The 14,644-nt window shown below is 42.3% G+C and overlaps 1 protein-coding gene across 3 annotated transcripts in view; it reads right to left on the bottom strand.

The window, feature by feature from the left end:
- DENND3 (DENN domain containing 3) overlaps positions 1-11,316 on the bottom strand; it is a 117,224-nt gene extending 105,908 nt beyond the window's left edge. For 2 of the 3 annotated variants that reach the window (XM_078153774.1, XM_020967045.2), the window contains exons 1-2: positions 11,114-11,188; positions 7,755-7,934 (exon numbers count right to left, since the gene is read on the bottom strand). In XM_078153774.1, the coding sequence (XP_078009900.1) occupies positions 7,755-7,889 (135 nt within the window). In that variant the 5' untranslated portion in view covers positions 7,890-7,934; positions 11,114-11,188. Of the gene's footprint in view, positions 1-7,754; positions 7,935-11,113 lie in introns of all 3 variants that reach the window. The other variant, XM_020967046.2, reaches the window with a different exon arrangement.
- Between the last annotated feature and the right edge of the window lie 3,328 nt (positions 11,317-14,644).

Below are 14,644 nucleotides of genomic sequence, written 5' to 3'. Positions count from 1 at the left end.
ACAAATAGCTGAGGAAAGAAGGAAAGTGAAAGGGAAAAAGATACCCAACTGAATGCAGAATTCCAGAGATAAGTAGGTTTTTCTCAAATGAGCAATGCACAGAAATAAAAGAAAACAGTAAAATGGGAAAGACAAGAGCTCTCTTTAAGAAAATTAGAGATATCAACAGAACATTTCATGGAAAAATGGGCATGATAAGAGATGAGACTTAAAAGAAGCTGAAGAGATTAAGAAGAAGTGGCAAGAATATACAGAAGAGGGGCAGCTAGCTGGTGCAGTAGATAGAGCACCGGCCCTGGATTCAGGAGGACCTGAGTTCAAATCCAGCCTCAGACACATAACATATACTAGCTGTATGACCCTGGGCAAGTCACTTAACCCCACTGCCCAGCCAAAAGAAAAAAAAAAGAATATACAGAAGAACTATACAAGAAAGATCTTAACATCACTGATAACCACGTGGTTACCAATCTTGAGCCAGACATCCTAAAGAATGAAATCAAGGGGGCCTTAGGAAGCATTGCTAACAATAAGGCTAGTAGAGGTGATGGAATTCCAGCTGAGCTATTTAAAATCCTAAAAGATGATGCTGTTAAGATGATGCACTCAATCTGCCAACAAATTTGGGAAATTCAACAGTGGCTACTGGATTGGGAAAGATTAATTTATGTCTCAATCCTAAAGAAGGATGATGCCAAGGAACGTTCAAATTATATAACAATTGAGCTCATTTCATACACCAGCAAGGTTATACTTAAGATTCTGCAGCTAGGCTTTAAGAATATGTGAACCAAGAATTACTGAAGAGCAGGCTGGTTTTTGAAGAAGCAAAGGAACTAGGGACCAAATTGCCAACATCTGATGGATTATGGAGAAAGCAAGGGAGTTCCAGGAAAAAAAAAATTGCTTCATTGACTACACTAAAGCCTTTGACTCTGCAGATGACAACAAAATGTGGTAAATCCTCAAAGAGATGGGAGCACCAGATCATCTTACTTATCTCCTGAAGGACTGTATGCAGGTCAAGAAGCAACAGTTTGAACCAAACATGGAACAACACGGAATATGTTTTAAGGTTGGAAAAGGAGTTCCACAAGGCTGTATGTTGTTACCTTATTTATTTAACTTGCATGCAGAGTACATCATACAAAATGGCAGGCTGGACAAATCAAAAGCCAGAAATATCAACAATCTCAGATACGCAGATGATACCATTCTGATGGTAGAAAATGAAGAATTAAGAAGACTCTCAATGAGGGTGAAAGAAGAGAGTGTAAAAACTGGCCTAAAGTTCAACATTAAAAAAAACTAAGATAATGGCAACTGGCCCCATCATTGTTTGGCAAATAGAAGGAGACGAAATGGAAGCAGTGTCAGATTTTATATTCTTGAGCTCAAAGATCACTGCAGACAGTGACTGCAGCCATGAGTTTGAAAGATGCTTGTGCCTTGGAAGGAAAGCTATGGCAAATATGGACAGCACACTAAAAAGCAGAGATATCACCTTTCCTACAAATGTCCATATAGTCAAAGCTAAAGTTTTTCCAGTAATGTATGGCTGTGAGAGTTGGACTATAAGGAAAACTGAACACCACAGAACTGATGCTTTCAAATCATGGTGCTAGAGAACACAAGAGGGTCCCTTGGGCAGCAAGGAGATCAAATCAATCAATATTTACAGAAATTAATTCAGACTATTCATTGGGAAGTCAAATACTGAAGAAGACAGGACTCAACAGAAAAGCCCCTGATGTTGGGGAAGATTGAAGGCAAAAGGAGAAAGGGATGTCAGAGGATGAGATGGATAGACAGTGTCATGGAAGCAAGAAACATAAGCTTTGACAGACACTGGGAGATAGTGGAGGACAAAAGGCCTAGCTAGATATAGAGGTCACAAAGAGTCAATCACAATTGAATGACTGAACAATAACAAAAAAAAGTATTGGTGTTTTGTTCCCTTGCATCATGGCTCAGTCTCTTGCTGTTCTACTTTCAGGGTCACGTCTACAGTTATCTTCTCCCCAGAAGGCTAGTGCTGCCCAGGAACTTCTTCTCTCAGAAAGCTGCGTGCCTTAATTCTACAGGAATTTGACTCTTCCCAGGAAATCCTCACGAATTTATCCACAAGGTTGGGTCCCAGAATTTACCAAGAACTCAACACTGTCCAAGAATTCCACCTCATCTATTCAGAAGGCCGGGGCTCTAGAACTTCTACTATTGAGCACACAGATTACATTTCTTTTTCTTAAATGCTATTTTATTTTTTCCCTCAGTTACATGTCAAGAAAATTTTTAGCATTCATTTTTACAAGATTTTGAGTTCCAAATCTTTCTCCCTCTCTCTTTCCCTCCCTCCTCTTCCCTCTTCTGAAAATGGTAGGCAGTTTGATATAGTTTATGCATGTGCTATCACTAACACAGATTACATTATCATTCCAGGCAGCAAGGTGGCATAGTGGATAGAATGCTAGACTTAGACTCAGGAAGAACTGAATTTAAATCCTGCCTCAGAAACTTACTGAGTGACCCCGAGCAATTCTTTTAACTTTTCTCAGCTTCACTCTCTTCATCTGTAAGAGGGAAATAATAACAGCATCTATCAAGGGTGGTTATGAGGAACAAATGAAAATATATGAAAAATGCTTTGCAAGTGATAAAGCGCTATATCAATGTCAGCCATTATTACTCCTGGTCCTGTCCTCTGGAGCCAAGAAGAACACAGTTAATCCCTCTTCCAAAAGAGCTGGTAAATGAAAGACAGCTGTCTTGAGCCCAAGCTTTCCCTTCACTGGGCTAAGTGATGAGCAAAGCATTTACAAAATACTGACTTTATACAAAACACAGTGCCAGCCAATAGGGATACAAACAGCAAAGTAAGAGACTGTGCCTGCTCTCGGGGAGTTCACATTCTAATAGGTCGTTGCTGCTGCTACTGTTGTTTTTGTTGTTGTTCAGTCATTTTTCAGTCATGTCCAGCTCTTGGTGACCCCGTGTGGGGCAAAGATACTGGAGTGGCTTGCCACTGCCTAGGTCATTTTGCAGATAAGGAAACTGAGGCAAACATGGTGAACTGACTTGCCCAGGGTCATATAGCTAGTAAGTATCTGAGGCCAGATTTTTCACTCAAGTCTTCCTGACTACAGGGCAGGTGCTTTATCCACCGCACCATCTAGCTGCCCCCACATTGTAATAAGGGAGAGATCAAATATGGAAGGGTTCAGCTGTAAGTCATAGGGAAAAGTCTCATGGTCCTTAGGGTACAGCAGCAAAACAGATGGTCATGGTTTTTCTTTAATGACATTTCCAATGACAAAATGATATCAGTTTCTGATGGAGAACCTTTTGACAGCACCAAGAACCTTTGGTGGCAAGAATGTTCTCTTCTAGGTCTTCAGTAGCGGTAGCTGTAGCACCTGTAGAAGCAGCTGCCAGGCTGCTGGCACCATCTCTGGCTGTCTCCCAGGATGATGACTAAGGGCACTGGGCTGGAAGCATTGCTATTCCCTAGGCTCTTGGGTTCAGGGGTCCTGGGCTCTCTCCAGCGTCTGAGGGGAGATGGTGGACAAGGTGGTGATGGTTGTCTGACTTTCCTGAAACATTAGGATCTCTAATCCCCTCAAAAACTCTTTCTATGACAGTTTCTTATTATTCTGTTCTCCCTTCAATATTCCAGTTTGTCAATATCCACCCCCTAAAGTGAGGTTCTTAGAAGTTAGCACAGTACTCTAGATGGAGTTTCACCAGGAGGGAGTAAAACAGCACTACTGACCTGGACACTATACCCCTGAACTGATCGTCACAAGCAAACGTTCCACTTTCTTGATCAATAACTCTGAAATTTCTCTGGATATAGCCTACCCTTTCATCACTCTCTTGTGTCTCATCCTGATTCTCTCAGGAAGCTCATATTCTAATAGGTTATTATTGTTGTTGTTATTCAGTCATTTTTCAGTCGTGTCCAACTCTTTGTGACGCCACAAAATTTTCTTGGCAAAGATACTGAAATAGTTTACCATTTCCTTCTCCAGATCATTTTACAGATGAGGAAACTGAGGCAAATAGGGTGAAGTGACTTGCCCAGGGTCATAAGTATTCTTTATCCTCACTGCAACCTCCAATCCCTCCACTGCTCAGTATTCTCCCAGTTTATCATCCTTGTTCTGGATTCACTTTCCTCCCTTTCCCTTTCCAATCTTGACACTCTCCTCCATTTCTGTTTCCCTTCTCCCCTTGTCCTATCACCACTCAGGCCTTGCTAAATTCCCAACTCCAAGGTACCCCTACTACCGATCTTCCCTGTTCATATTCATATGCTTCTGAAGGTGCTGGAGGAAGCCACTCAACCCTGCTGACTAAGTCCATCACAAATTTATGCTACTTGGTCTTAACTGGACAATCCTTTTACTAGCTGATTCTCAATGTTAATTGGACTCTTTATTTAAATATAATTGTTTTCCTTTGTAGTCCTATGTATTTTATTTTACATAACAACAAATTATTCTGAAAAGAGGTCCACAGGTTTTACTAGACTGCCAAAGAGTTAAGGTTAAGAACTCCTTTACTAATGGATTTAGAAAGAAATGAGAATTACCCTAGAAAACAAAATGAGTTCTAATTTGTTTCTACTTCAAAAGGTAATAGTGTGTTACCTTTGTGTGTAATAATGAGACTACTGAACAAACAGACATGTTCAATTGTTTAATAAATGAGCATTCATTAAGTGAACTTTACACCTCAAGTTGCAGGGCAACTAGGTAGCACGGTGGATAGGGTGTAGAGCCTGGAATCAGGAAGACTTGTCTTGCTGAGTTCAAATCTGACCTTAGACACTTACCAGTTGTGTGACCCTGTTTGCCTCAGTTTCCTCATCTATAAAATGAGTGGATGGAGGAAATGGTAAATCATTCATTCCAGTATCTTTGCCAAGACAACTCCAAATGGGGTCACAATGAGTCAGACACAACTGAATAACAACAACATGCCTCAAGTTATTTTTCAAGTAAGGGTTATGGATTTGCATCCATAATCCATCTTAATCCTTGCTAACCCAGAAATCATGACTTCATGAGACACTCTTCACCCTTTTATGAGATTAAAAAAAAAAAGCACTGGATCTAGGGTTTAAAATCCTGAATTACTCTCCTACCTCCACCATTCATTAGCCACGTGACCTTATATTTTTTGTTGTTCAGTCATTTCAGTTTTGCCTGATTCTTTGTGACTTCATGTGGCGTTTTCTTTCAAAGACACTTGAGTGGTTTGCCATTTCCTTCTCCAACTCATTTTACAGATGAGGAAATGGAGGCAAACAGGGTTAAGGAACTTGCCCAAGGTCGCACAGCTAGAAAGTGTCTGAGGCCAGATTTGTTTGGGTTTTGTTTTTTTTTTCTTGCTAGGCAATGGGGTGAAATGACTTGCCCAGAGTCACACAGCTAGTAAGTGTCAAGCGTTTGAGGGCACATTTGAACTGAGGTCTTCCTGAATCCAGGGCAGGTGCTCTATCCCCTGCACCATCTAGCTGAGGCCATATTTAAACTCAAGAAGATGAGTCTTCCTGACTCCATGCCTAGCACTCTATCCACTGTGCCATCTACGTACTAAGTAAACATATGTGTGTGTATAAATACATACACACGTATATATGAAAATCCTTTATAAAAATAATTATAAAATAAAAAAAATAGCTAGTATTTGCATAGCTTTTTAAAGGTTTACAACACGCTTTACAAAATTATCTCATTTGATCCTTTCCTGTGAGGTAGGTGCTATTATTATTATCATGCCCATTTTACAAATGTGGAAACAGAGGCACATAAAAGTTAAATGACTTGTCTAGGGTCACATAGCTAGTAAGTGTCTAAGACTAGACTTGAACCAGCCCCAGTGCTCTATTCACTTAGCCACCTACCTGCCTCTAAATAGTCATACCTAAAATAACATAGAAAGGGTGTACCAGAATTGGTAAGTTATTTCACAGTCTTGTGGACTTCAGCTCTACACTGACATCAGGTTGGAAAACTTGCCCACAATGTTGCAGAGAATTATGACAAAACCACCAAAACAAATGGAAATAATTTAGCCACTCTGATTAACAGTGTTATAAAAACAAAACCAAATGAAATGTTTCATGAACAATGGCATTTATGGGGACTTTAAAAGCCAGCGGTTGCCCATCCACTGCCATTTCTCCTACTGCATGGCTACTTCTGTCCCCCTTTTCCACTTAACGATGTAGAAAAAAGAATAAAAGGGGCTTTTCTACTTATGTTGGCAGCCCTTTCCATCAAATGAGAAGGGCTCCACAGTCAGCTTCAGTTTGTTACGTGCACCACTTACAGACATTTCAAACGGACTCATCCTGATCTCTGGGAATGATGTCCCAATCCTAGGCAAATACGTAGAGAGGCTGTAACCATCTGAAAAGCAAAATACTTTATAACTAGTAAGACGTACAGTAATTGAAAGCAGGTCACTTCCGATTTCAAAACACAAAGACATGGGAAAGATGCCATTTTGGCATGTTTGAGGAAGTAAGACAGCACAAAGCTGGGGTGGGAGGGGAGGAGAAAGGCAAGGGAAGTATTTCTATTCTGGGAAAAACAAAAGAAACGGGAGAAATAGTTTCCTAATAGAATACAGCTTTTTTTTTCATAAGATATAATTAGAAGTAATAAATTGAGACATTAAGATGAAATGAGTCATTTCAAATTCATTAATTTCTATTAGAAATGCAATGTAGTATGATGCAAACTGTGCTGTACTTGGAGTCAGAGGTCTGAGTTGGAACCCCAGCCCTGATTTGTATAATCACTGTGATTTCAGTGATCTTCGTCAACAAAACAGAGACAATAATATTTGCCCTACTCACCTCAATAGGTTTTTGGGAAGTTGGGAAAGAGGAAATAAACATTTATTAAGCACCTACTACATACTAAGTACTTTATAGACATTTTCTCTTTTGATCCTCATAACAACCCTGAGAGGTAGGTGTTATCATTATTCCCATTTTACAGTTGAGGAAACTGAGACAGAAAAAGGTCTGCTTTGCACAGGGTCACACTGTTAGTAAGTGTCTGAGGCTAGATTTGAACTTTAATCTTCTTGATTTTATCTCCTATGACTCTATCCACTATGCTTCCTAGTTGTAAAATGCCACAAAAAAAAAATGGACGTTATTTCCCTATAACCATTAGACCATGAGCATTTTGGGAGCAGGGACTGTCTTTTGCCTTTCTTTGTATCTCCAGTGCTTAGCACAGTGCGCCTGGCACATAGAAGGCATTTAATAAATGGTTATTGACTGACTATAGCCTTCATTTTCAATTGACAGCCCCCTTTAAAAATTGGAATAATTTATAGATGATTAAATTAGATCATAAGTTAAACGACAAGCATAAAGATTCAGTGGCAGAGTCAATATTGAACCTAACTAATACATCAAAAATATTGCTACTATTCCCACACCACTCACCCACTAAGGAAAAATTACAATATACCCATCTTTGTTTCTAACACCGGCAAGAAAAGAATAATGGAGTTCAACTAGAAATCTGAATTATTAAGAACTCTAAGAATTAACAGAGAAAGGGTAGGAAAGGAAGTCAGTATGGAATTAGAGGAATCCACAGCAGAATGGGCATATCTGAACCTCTATAGCTTCCACAGAGATAGTGACAGACATTCTCTTGGCAGTAATGAGGCGAGGTGGAATCAGAGAAAAGGGGGTTGCCATCACAAATGAGAAAACCACTTACTTTAGTCTCCAAAGCATTGGATGTCCTGGATCTTAGACTTGACTCTACAAAAGTAACTCTCAGACAAACTGAGACTTGGGAAAGACCTTCACCAAGAAAGGCCAACGTCACCCACTGCATGCAGGGCCAGGCCATTGCCAGTCCTCTTCATTTCTATCTTGCCACTGGACTTTAATGACTCTGGAGGAAAGAGTGAGGCTGATGACTTTGCATGACTCTTCTTCACTTAAATCCAATTCACTCTCAAGTCAAGACATCGCCCGTGTGATGTCATTGGTTCTCTTCAAGAACGGAAGGACAAACAACAACTACAAAAGTAATTAACTATGGGACATATATTGATTGATATTTGCTGGGATAGGAATTCCTCACAGATGATAATGCCCTATAAGCATTAAGCAATTTTGAGATGTGAGTGATTTGCCCAAAGTCCAATAGAGTACAGTTGGCTCCTATTAGTGAGAACCCCCTAAAGTAGCTGCATGTATGTGAATTTATACTATTCTAAATAATAATAATAAATAACATTTATATAGTGCCTCAGCAGATAGAGTGCTGGCCCTGGAGTCTGGAGGACCTGAGTTCAAATCCTGCCTCAGATACCATGTGACCCTCAGCAAGTCACTTAGCCCTGTTTGCCTTAGTTTCCTCATATGTAAAATGATCTGGAGAAGGAAATGACAAATCACTCCAGTTTCTTTGGCAAGAAAACTCCAAATAGGGTCATGAAGAGCTGGACTGAATAACAACAAAAATTAACTGAATATTTAAACAAGATGTTGCACTAAGTGCTACCAGTGCAAAAAGACTAGAGGTATCTGACTTAAATGAACTTACAATTCATTTGGGTGTACTGCCAGATGCACATAAATAAGATAATAATAATGATAACAATGAATTTTCTATAGTGCTTTGAAGTTTGCAAAGTGCTTTACAAAGTTATCTGGATAATCCTCACAATAGCCCTATAAGTAACTACGGGAATTATTATTATGCTTATTTTGCAGATGAGGTAATTTGAGTCTCAAAAGAAGTTAAGTATAACACACTAGGAAGTGTGGGAGGTAACCCAGGGATTCTTAAATCTAAGACTTATTCTCTCTCTACTACATGACCTCAATACAAAGCAATAAAGAATAATAGATCTCACAGGAATATTTCCAGGAAAAAAAGATGCAAATCCATTTAGGAAGTAGCAGGACCAAATACAAGTAATTGCTATCCTGGTGGTAGGGATAGGAAAGGGATGTGAGTTAGACTAGTGATTTCAACAGTGTAGGGACCTCCTAATAAGAAGCTTCCTCTTCCCCAATGCACATGATACCTTCTTTGTAACTTTGAGAGCTGACTAGGGGGCACTGAGGGGTTAAGTGATTTGCTCTGGGTCACACAACCAGCATATGCCAAAGTTGAGACTTGAATCCAGAGCTTCCTGCCTCTCAGTGCCCTCCCCTGTCTTCCAGGTAATGTTATATTATAGTCATCATTGCTGTAGTTGAGGAATCACGTTGGTAAAACCGTGCAAGTGATTCCAACTGTCACTATGAGTGGCTGTCCATGGAGAAGAATGAAGAACAAAACTCAGAGGGTATGATCATTTGCTCACAGAATCCCAGAATGTTAGAGCTGGGAGGGTCTTTCATGGTTATCTCCTCCAATAACCTCATTTTGCAGATAAGGAAGCTCAAGGCCCCAGTGGTCAAGCGTCTTACCCAAGTTACACAAGTACCTAGTGTCAGGGCCAGGAACAGGGCACTGGTCTCCAGGCTCCCATTCTAAGGTTCTTTCCATTTTACTAGTATCTCTCACTATAGCGGGGAATGGAGTCCCAGAATGTAAAGTCTGGAAAGCTAATCCACCAAGTTCAACCTAATCATCTGACAGACGAGGAAACTGTTCAGTGGACACAGGGCTACTTATCCCTGTTCTTGGTTTTCTCATACTACAGCAACCTCAGAGTTAACTTTGATCTGAGAAGCAACACTTCCCTCTTCCCCACCCCCTCCATCATTTACATGCTCCTTAAATGTTTCCTAATCTCTACTAAAAACCACGTGGTTTGCATACTCTATCCTCCATGGTCCTTTCTTGTTCCATAACTCTCCAGCTGGCAGAGGCTAAGGGACAACCTGACCTAGGGGTGCAATTACTAAGGTAGGTTTGTGGTCCATGGAGTGAGTATCTCTGAGGATGGTCATGAGGAAAAGACCCAACACCGGGTTCAAATTCAATACATATCTATATATATCTATTATGCAAATGCAGCTTTTTTTTAGAGGCAGCATATATTGTATACAGCAAAGGTCTCTTGCTCAGGAAGGCCTGGCACACCCATAGGAAGTATGACAAGTCACCAATCCTCTTCATGCCCCAAGAACCTCTCAGAAACAAAACCAAATTAAAAAAAAAATAGTTGCAAAGGTGTTATGCCAAAGGAAGTTCCACACCCTAAGCTCTCCTATCATAATTAAATCAGTACAAACATACAAAACAAAAACCCACTAAAAACCAAAACCTTTAAACAACGCAAAGAAAAGTCAGACAGTCCGAAAGGATCTCCAAAGGGGGAGATAAAGGGGAAAAGACAGGGGTTTTTATCGGGACTATAAGACAAGGTAGAATGTCATTTTAAAAAAGCTCAGAAGTGGCAAAGTTCATTTCTGGCTAGATGAGGAGGGAAAGCTTCAGGGAAGAGGGGGATCCTACAGAATTTCACCAGGCAGGAAGAATGGGGCTCTCTTACAGAACCATCCACCATGAACAAACCCACCAAGTCGGGGCGCATCCCTACCATGTCCAAGGCCTAACCAACAGACAGTGACTGTCAGAGCTAAGATCACCTTGGAGATGATCTGGTCTAAGACATCCTGGCTGGGTTCGGGGTCAGCGTGTCACCCAGTGGGGCTTATACAGTGGTAAAATAGACAACTCTTTGGACAAGGAAGGAAGAAGAGGGAGGGAAGGCACCAGGGGAGCTTGGGGGACGGGGTGGGAGAGGATGGGTATCCCAGTAGGAGGGAGATCGGTGGAAGAGAAAAGCATCAGGAAAAACGGGGGAAAGGTTGTAGCTGCTGTTACAAGGTTAACTTTGACGACAAACAGCAAGGAAAATGTGTGGCGAGAAACAAAGTGCTACTGAAAGTCCTAGAAAGGGAGTTAAGAGAGGTGAGTTTTCTGCCCTCACTCGTTGTGTGACCTTGGGACAGTCCCTTAGAGCAACCGCTCCGGGCATTTCCAGAGAGCGCCTCTCGGGGCCTCAGTCTCCCCGGCAGTAAAATGGGTGGAGGTGTGGGTCAGAGGAGGGACGGGCTGAACTGGGGCCCCCACTCCATTTCATCCCCGCGTCGGTCCCCGCTCACCTGCTCCACATCGCGGAGGCTCTCCCGGGGGGCTCCCAGCAGCGCGCACAGCTCCAGCAGCCCCGGGGGCAGCAACAGGTGGGGCGGCACCGAGCCCGGCTCCGCCATGGCTCCGACAAGCGGATGGACCGGGAGCAGGAGCAGCTGGAACTCCGGCCGCCACGACCCAGACGAGCCCGCGCCCGCGCCCAGCTGGGCTAGGATGCGCGAGCCCGAGGGAAGGGGCGGGGCCGGAGGAGGAGGAAGAGGGCGGGGCCGGGAGGGGGAGGAGACGGAGAGGCGCGCGTGCGCCCCAGCCGCCACCCGACAGCAGCGGTCCTCCGTCGGGAGCTGAGCGGGGAAAGTTTGGGGCACCGATGTGTATGTACGCGTGTGTACGCGTGTGTACGTGTGCACGGGCCCTGGCTCCATCTCCAGCCCCCCCCCCCTTCCCTTACCTGAGGACTATGGGTCTGGGCTGCAAGAGACCTCAGAGGCCGCCTTAGCTAAGGCTAAGGAAGAGTCCAGAGTGTGAAGGATACAGAGTGAGGTGAAGAGGAAATCTGACGCAGAAAGTCAACTGAGCCCTGGCAAGTTTTATAACAATGATAATAATGATGTTTATAGCTGACATTTGGATAAGGCATTAAGCTAAAGCCCAGTAGCCCAGAACCTCAGTTCTGGTTAACCAAAACCATAGTCAATCTTGGGGATTCCTTTCTTATCCTGCCATTTGGCTTATGTCTGCACAGTGTTTAAAATTTCCACCACAGAAGTTAGCTAGTATCTAGGTCTTCACCAGAAAGGAAAAGTGCCTTCAGTTCCCGTGCAAGCACACAGGCTAACAAGATATTAAATATAAGACAGACTTTATTTAATCTGATAGAAAACTCAAAGGGACTCCTGCCCAAGCCTGTTCCTTTCTGGTGGGTCTTGGCATCTCCCAGGGACTTGTACAGTCTCCCAGGTTGAACTCAATCCACTCTACCACACCTGCCTCAAGGCTCAAGTAACTTAAGGTTGTCAGAGAGTTAAGCCACCTACCCCCTCAAATGATCCTGGTCTCCCACAGAAACCTATACAGTCTTCCAGATTTATAGCACTACCTTGAGGTGGAGGTCCCTAACAAGGGGAAAATGCTCAGAATCACTAAAAAGTTGAGCCTTTCTCTCCAGATCTGCATGGTCCACATAACAATACGAGTAGGAGGTGAGGTTTTGGTTTGCTCCCTATACAGTTGATGACTATTTTTTATCTTCTGCTCCAACTATTGGTATGAGAAGTTGTAGAGGGGCAGATTTAGATTTGTGGAAACCATCTTAACTACCAACACTATCCCAAAGCAGAATGAGCTGCTTGGGGAAGTAGCCGGCTCTCCCTCACTAGACAGCTCCAAGAAAAGACTGAAGATCACTTGTTGGGAATATTGAAGAGGAGATTCCTATCAGGTACAGAGTGGGCCAGATACTCTCTCAGGTGCCATCAGCTCTGAGATCTTAGAATTGTTTTGAGTTGCCCTACATCACCTCATCTATAAGTCAGAGGCAGCATGGTCCAGTGGAAGGAGTGCCAGCTCTAGCTCAAGTCTGAATTTTGGCTCTGTCGATGACTTCCTAGTTACCCTGAGAAAGTCACTTAATTTCTCTCTCTCTCTCTCTCTCTCTCTCTCTCTCTCTCTCTCTCTCTCTCTCTCTCTCAGCCTTAATTTACTTATCCACAAAATGAGGGGTTTGGACTACACCAGAGATGTCAAACTCAGCAGATGGGCTAAGTGTAGCCTGGATCAGATTAAAATGTAGTTTCAAGGGGCCGCTAGGTGGCAAAATGGATAGAACACTGGCCCTGGATTCAGGAGGACATGAGTTCAAATTCGGCCTCAGACCCATAACACTTACTAGCTGTGTGACCCAGCACATGACACTTAACCCCATTGCCAAAAAAAAAAAAGATCCCTTCCAGCTCCAAATCTAAGCTCCTTAAAAAAAAAAATGACTTTTAACACCAGGCTCTAATGCTTAACACAGTACCTGGCACATAGTGGCCACTTGATAAATTATTATCAACTGGCCTACTGATCAAGTTCGTTGTTACATTCAACATACCGGGCGTCCCAAAAGTCTTGGTGTAGTTTTAAGCTATTGGAACTTTAAATCTTTTTACGTTATTAAAACTTAAAACTGTACTAAGACTTTTGGGACACTGTACCCCAAGTGACTCAAACACAGGTTGATGCATCCTGGAAGACAGCACTATGGCAAGGACACAAAAACAGAGGGGCAACTGAGCTGGCCTTTGAAGGAAGATAAATATTTTGACAAGTGGAAATGAGGAAGGAGGCTTGGAGGCCAGAGTCGGAATGTTTAGTTTGGAGAACACTTAGTCATCTGATTTGCCTGGAGTGAAGGGGAGTAATATGAAAGAAGTTTGGAAGGGTAATTTGGAGACCTATTGAAAAGGACTTTAGCAGGCTGAACAATTTCTGTTTTATCCTTGAAGTAAGATTTTTGAGTAGGGAAATAACATGGTTGGATAGAACTGTGCCTCAGGAAGGTTATTAGGAGCTATACTGAAGATGTCTTAGGGAGGTTTGGTACCGTAGGAAAAGAGACCCATTAGGATTCTATTGCAGTGGTCAGGACAAGACTTACCGAGGGCCAGAATTAATGTGGTGGCAGCGTGAGTGAAGTAAAGGGAGAAGGGGAGAGATGTTGTGAAGATAGAATTGCTAGGCCTAAGTGATGGATTGCTATGAAGGGATAAAGGATAAAGGATACAGTGAAGGATGACTGAGGTTTAGGGGAAAGATTTAGGCTAGATATATGGATAGACATCAGAGTAGATATGATATCTAAGTTGTCTGAATAGAGATGATAAACCATGGAAGTAGATTTAATCAGCAAGGGATGAGTATAGAAAAAGAGGTAAAGATGGCCTAGGATATTGCCTTTGGGGATGCCTATGCTTAAGGGAAAAGTATGGGTGATCATCCAGCAAAGGGAATCAAGGAGAGGTCAGACAGGTAGGAAGAAGAGTCAAGAGAAGGGTGGGGAAACCAAAGGGTGAGGAAAGTACAGGCATGTTGTTGTTCAGTCATTTTCAGTCGTGTTTGACTTTTCGTAACGCCATTTGGGGTTTTCTAGGGAAAGATATTGGAGTGGTTTGCCATGTCCTTCTCCAACCCATTTTACTGATGAGAAACTGAAGTAAACAGGGTTAAGTGACTAGCCAAGGGTCACACAACCACTAAGTGTCTGAGGCCAGATTTGACCTCAGGAAGATGAGTTATCCTGATTCCAGGCCTGGCACTCTATCCCCTGGGCCACCTACGTACATACATACCTCAAAGATACTGCAAGTTCGGTTCCAGACCACCGCAATAAAGCAAACATCACAATAAAGCAAGTCACAAATTTTTTGGTTTCCCAGTGTATATAAAAGTTATGTTTATACCAAACTGTAGTCTACTAAGTGTGCAATAGTACAATGTCTAAAACTCCAATGTAAATACCTTAATTTAAAATATTTTATCGTGAAAAAAATGCTAATCATCAT

The sequence above is a fragment of the Phascolarctos cinereus genome, unplaced genomic scaffold, assembly GCF_003287225.1.
Source record: "Phascolarctos cinereus isolate Bilbo 61053 unplaced genomic scaffold, phaCin_HiC Scaffold_4;HRSCAF=312, whole genome shotgun sequence".
In the NCBI taxonomy this organism is placed as follows: Eukaryota; Metazoa; Chordata; class Mammalia; order Diprotodontia; family Phascolarctidae; genus Phascolarctos; species Phascolarctos cinereus.
This window is presented reverse-complemented; position numbering and strand designations above follow the sequence as displayed.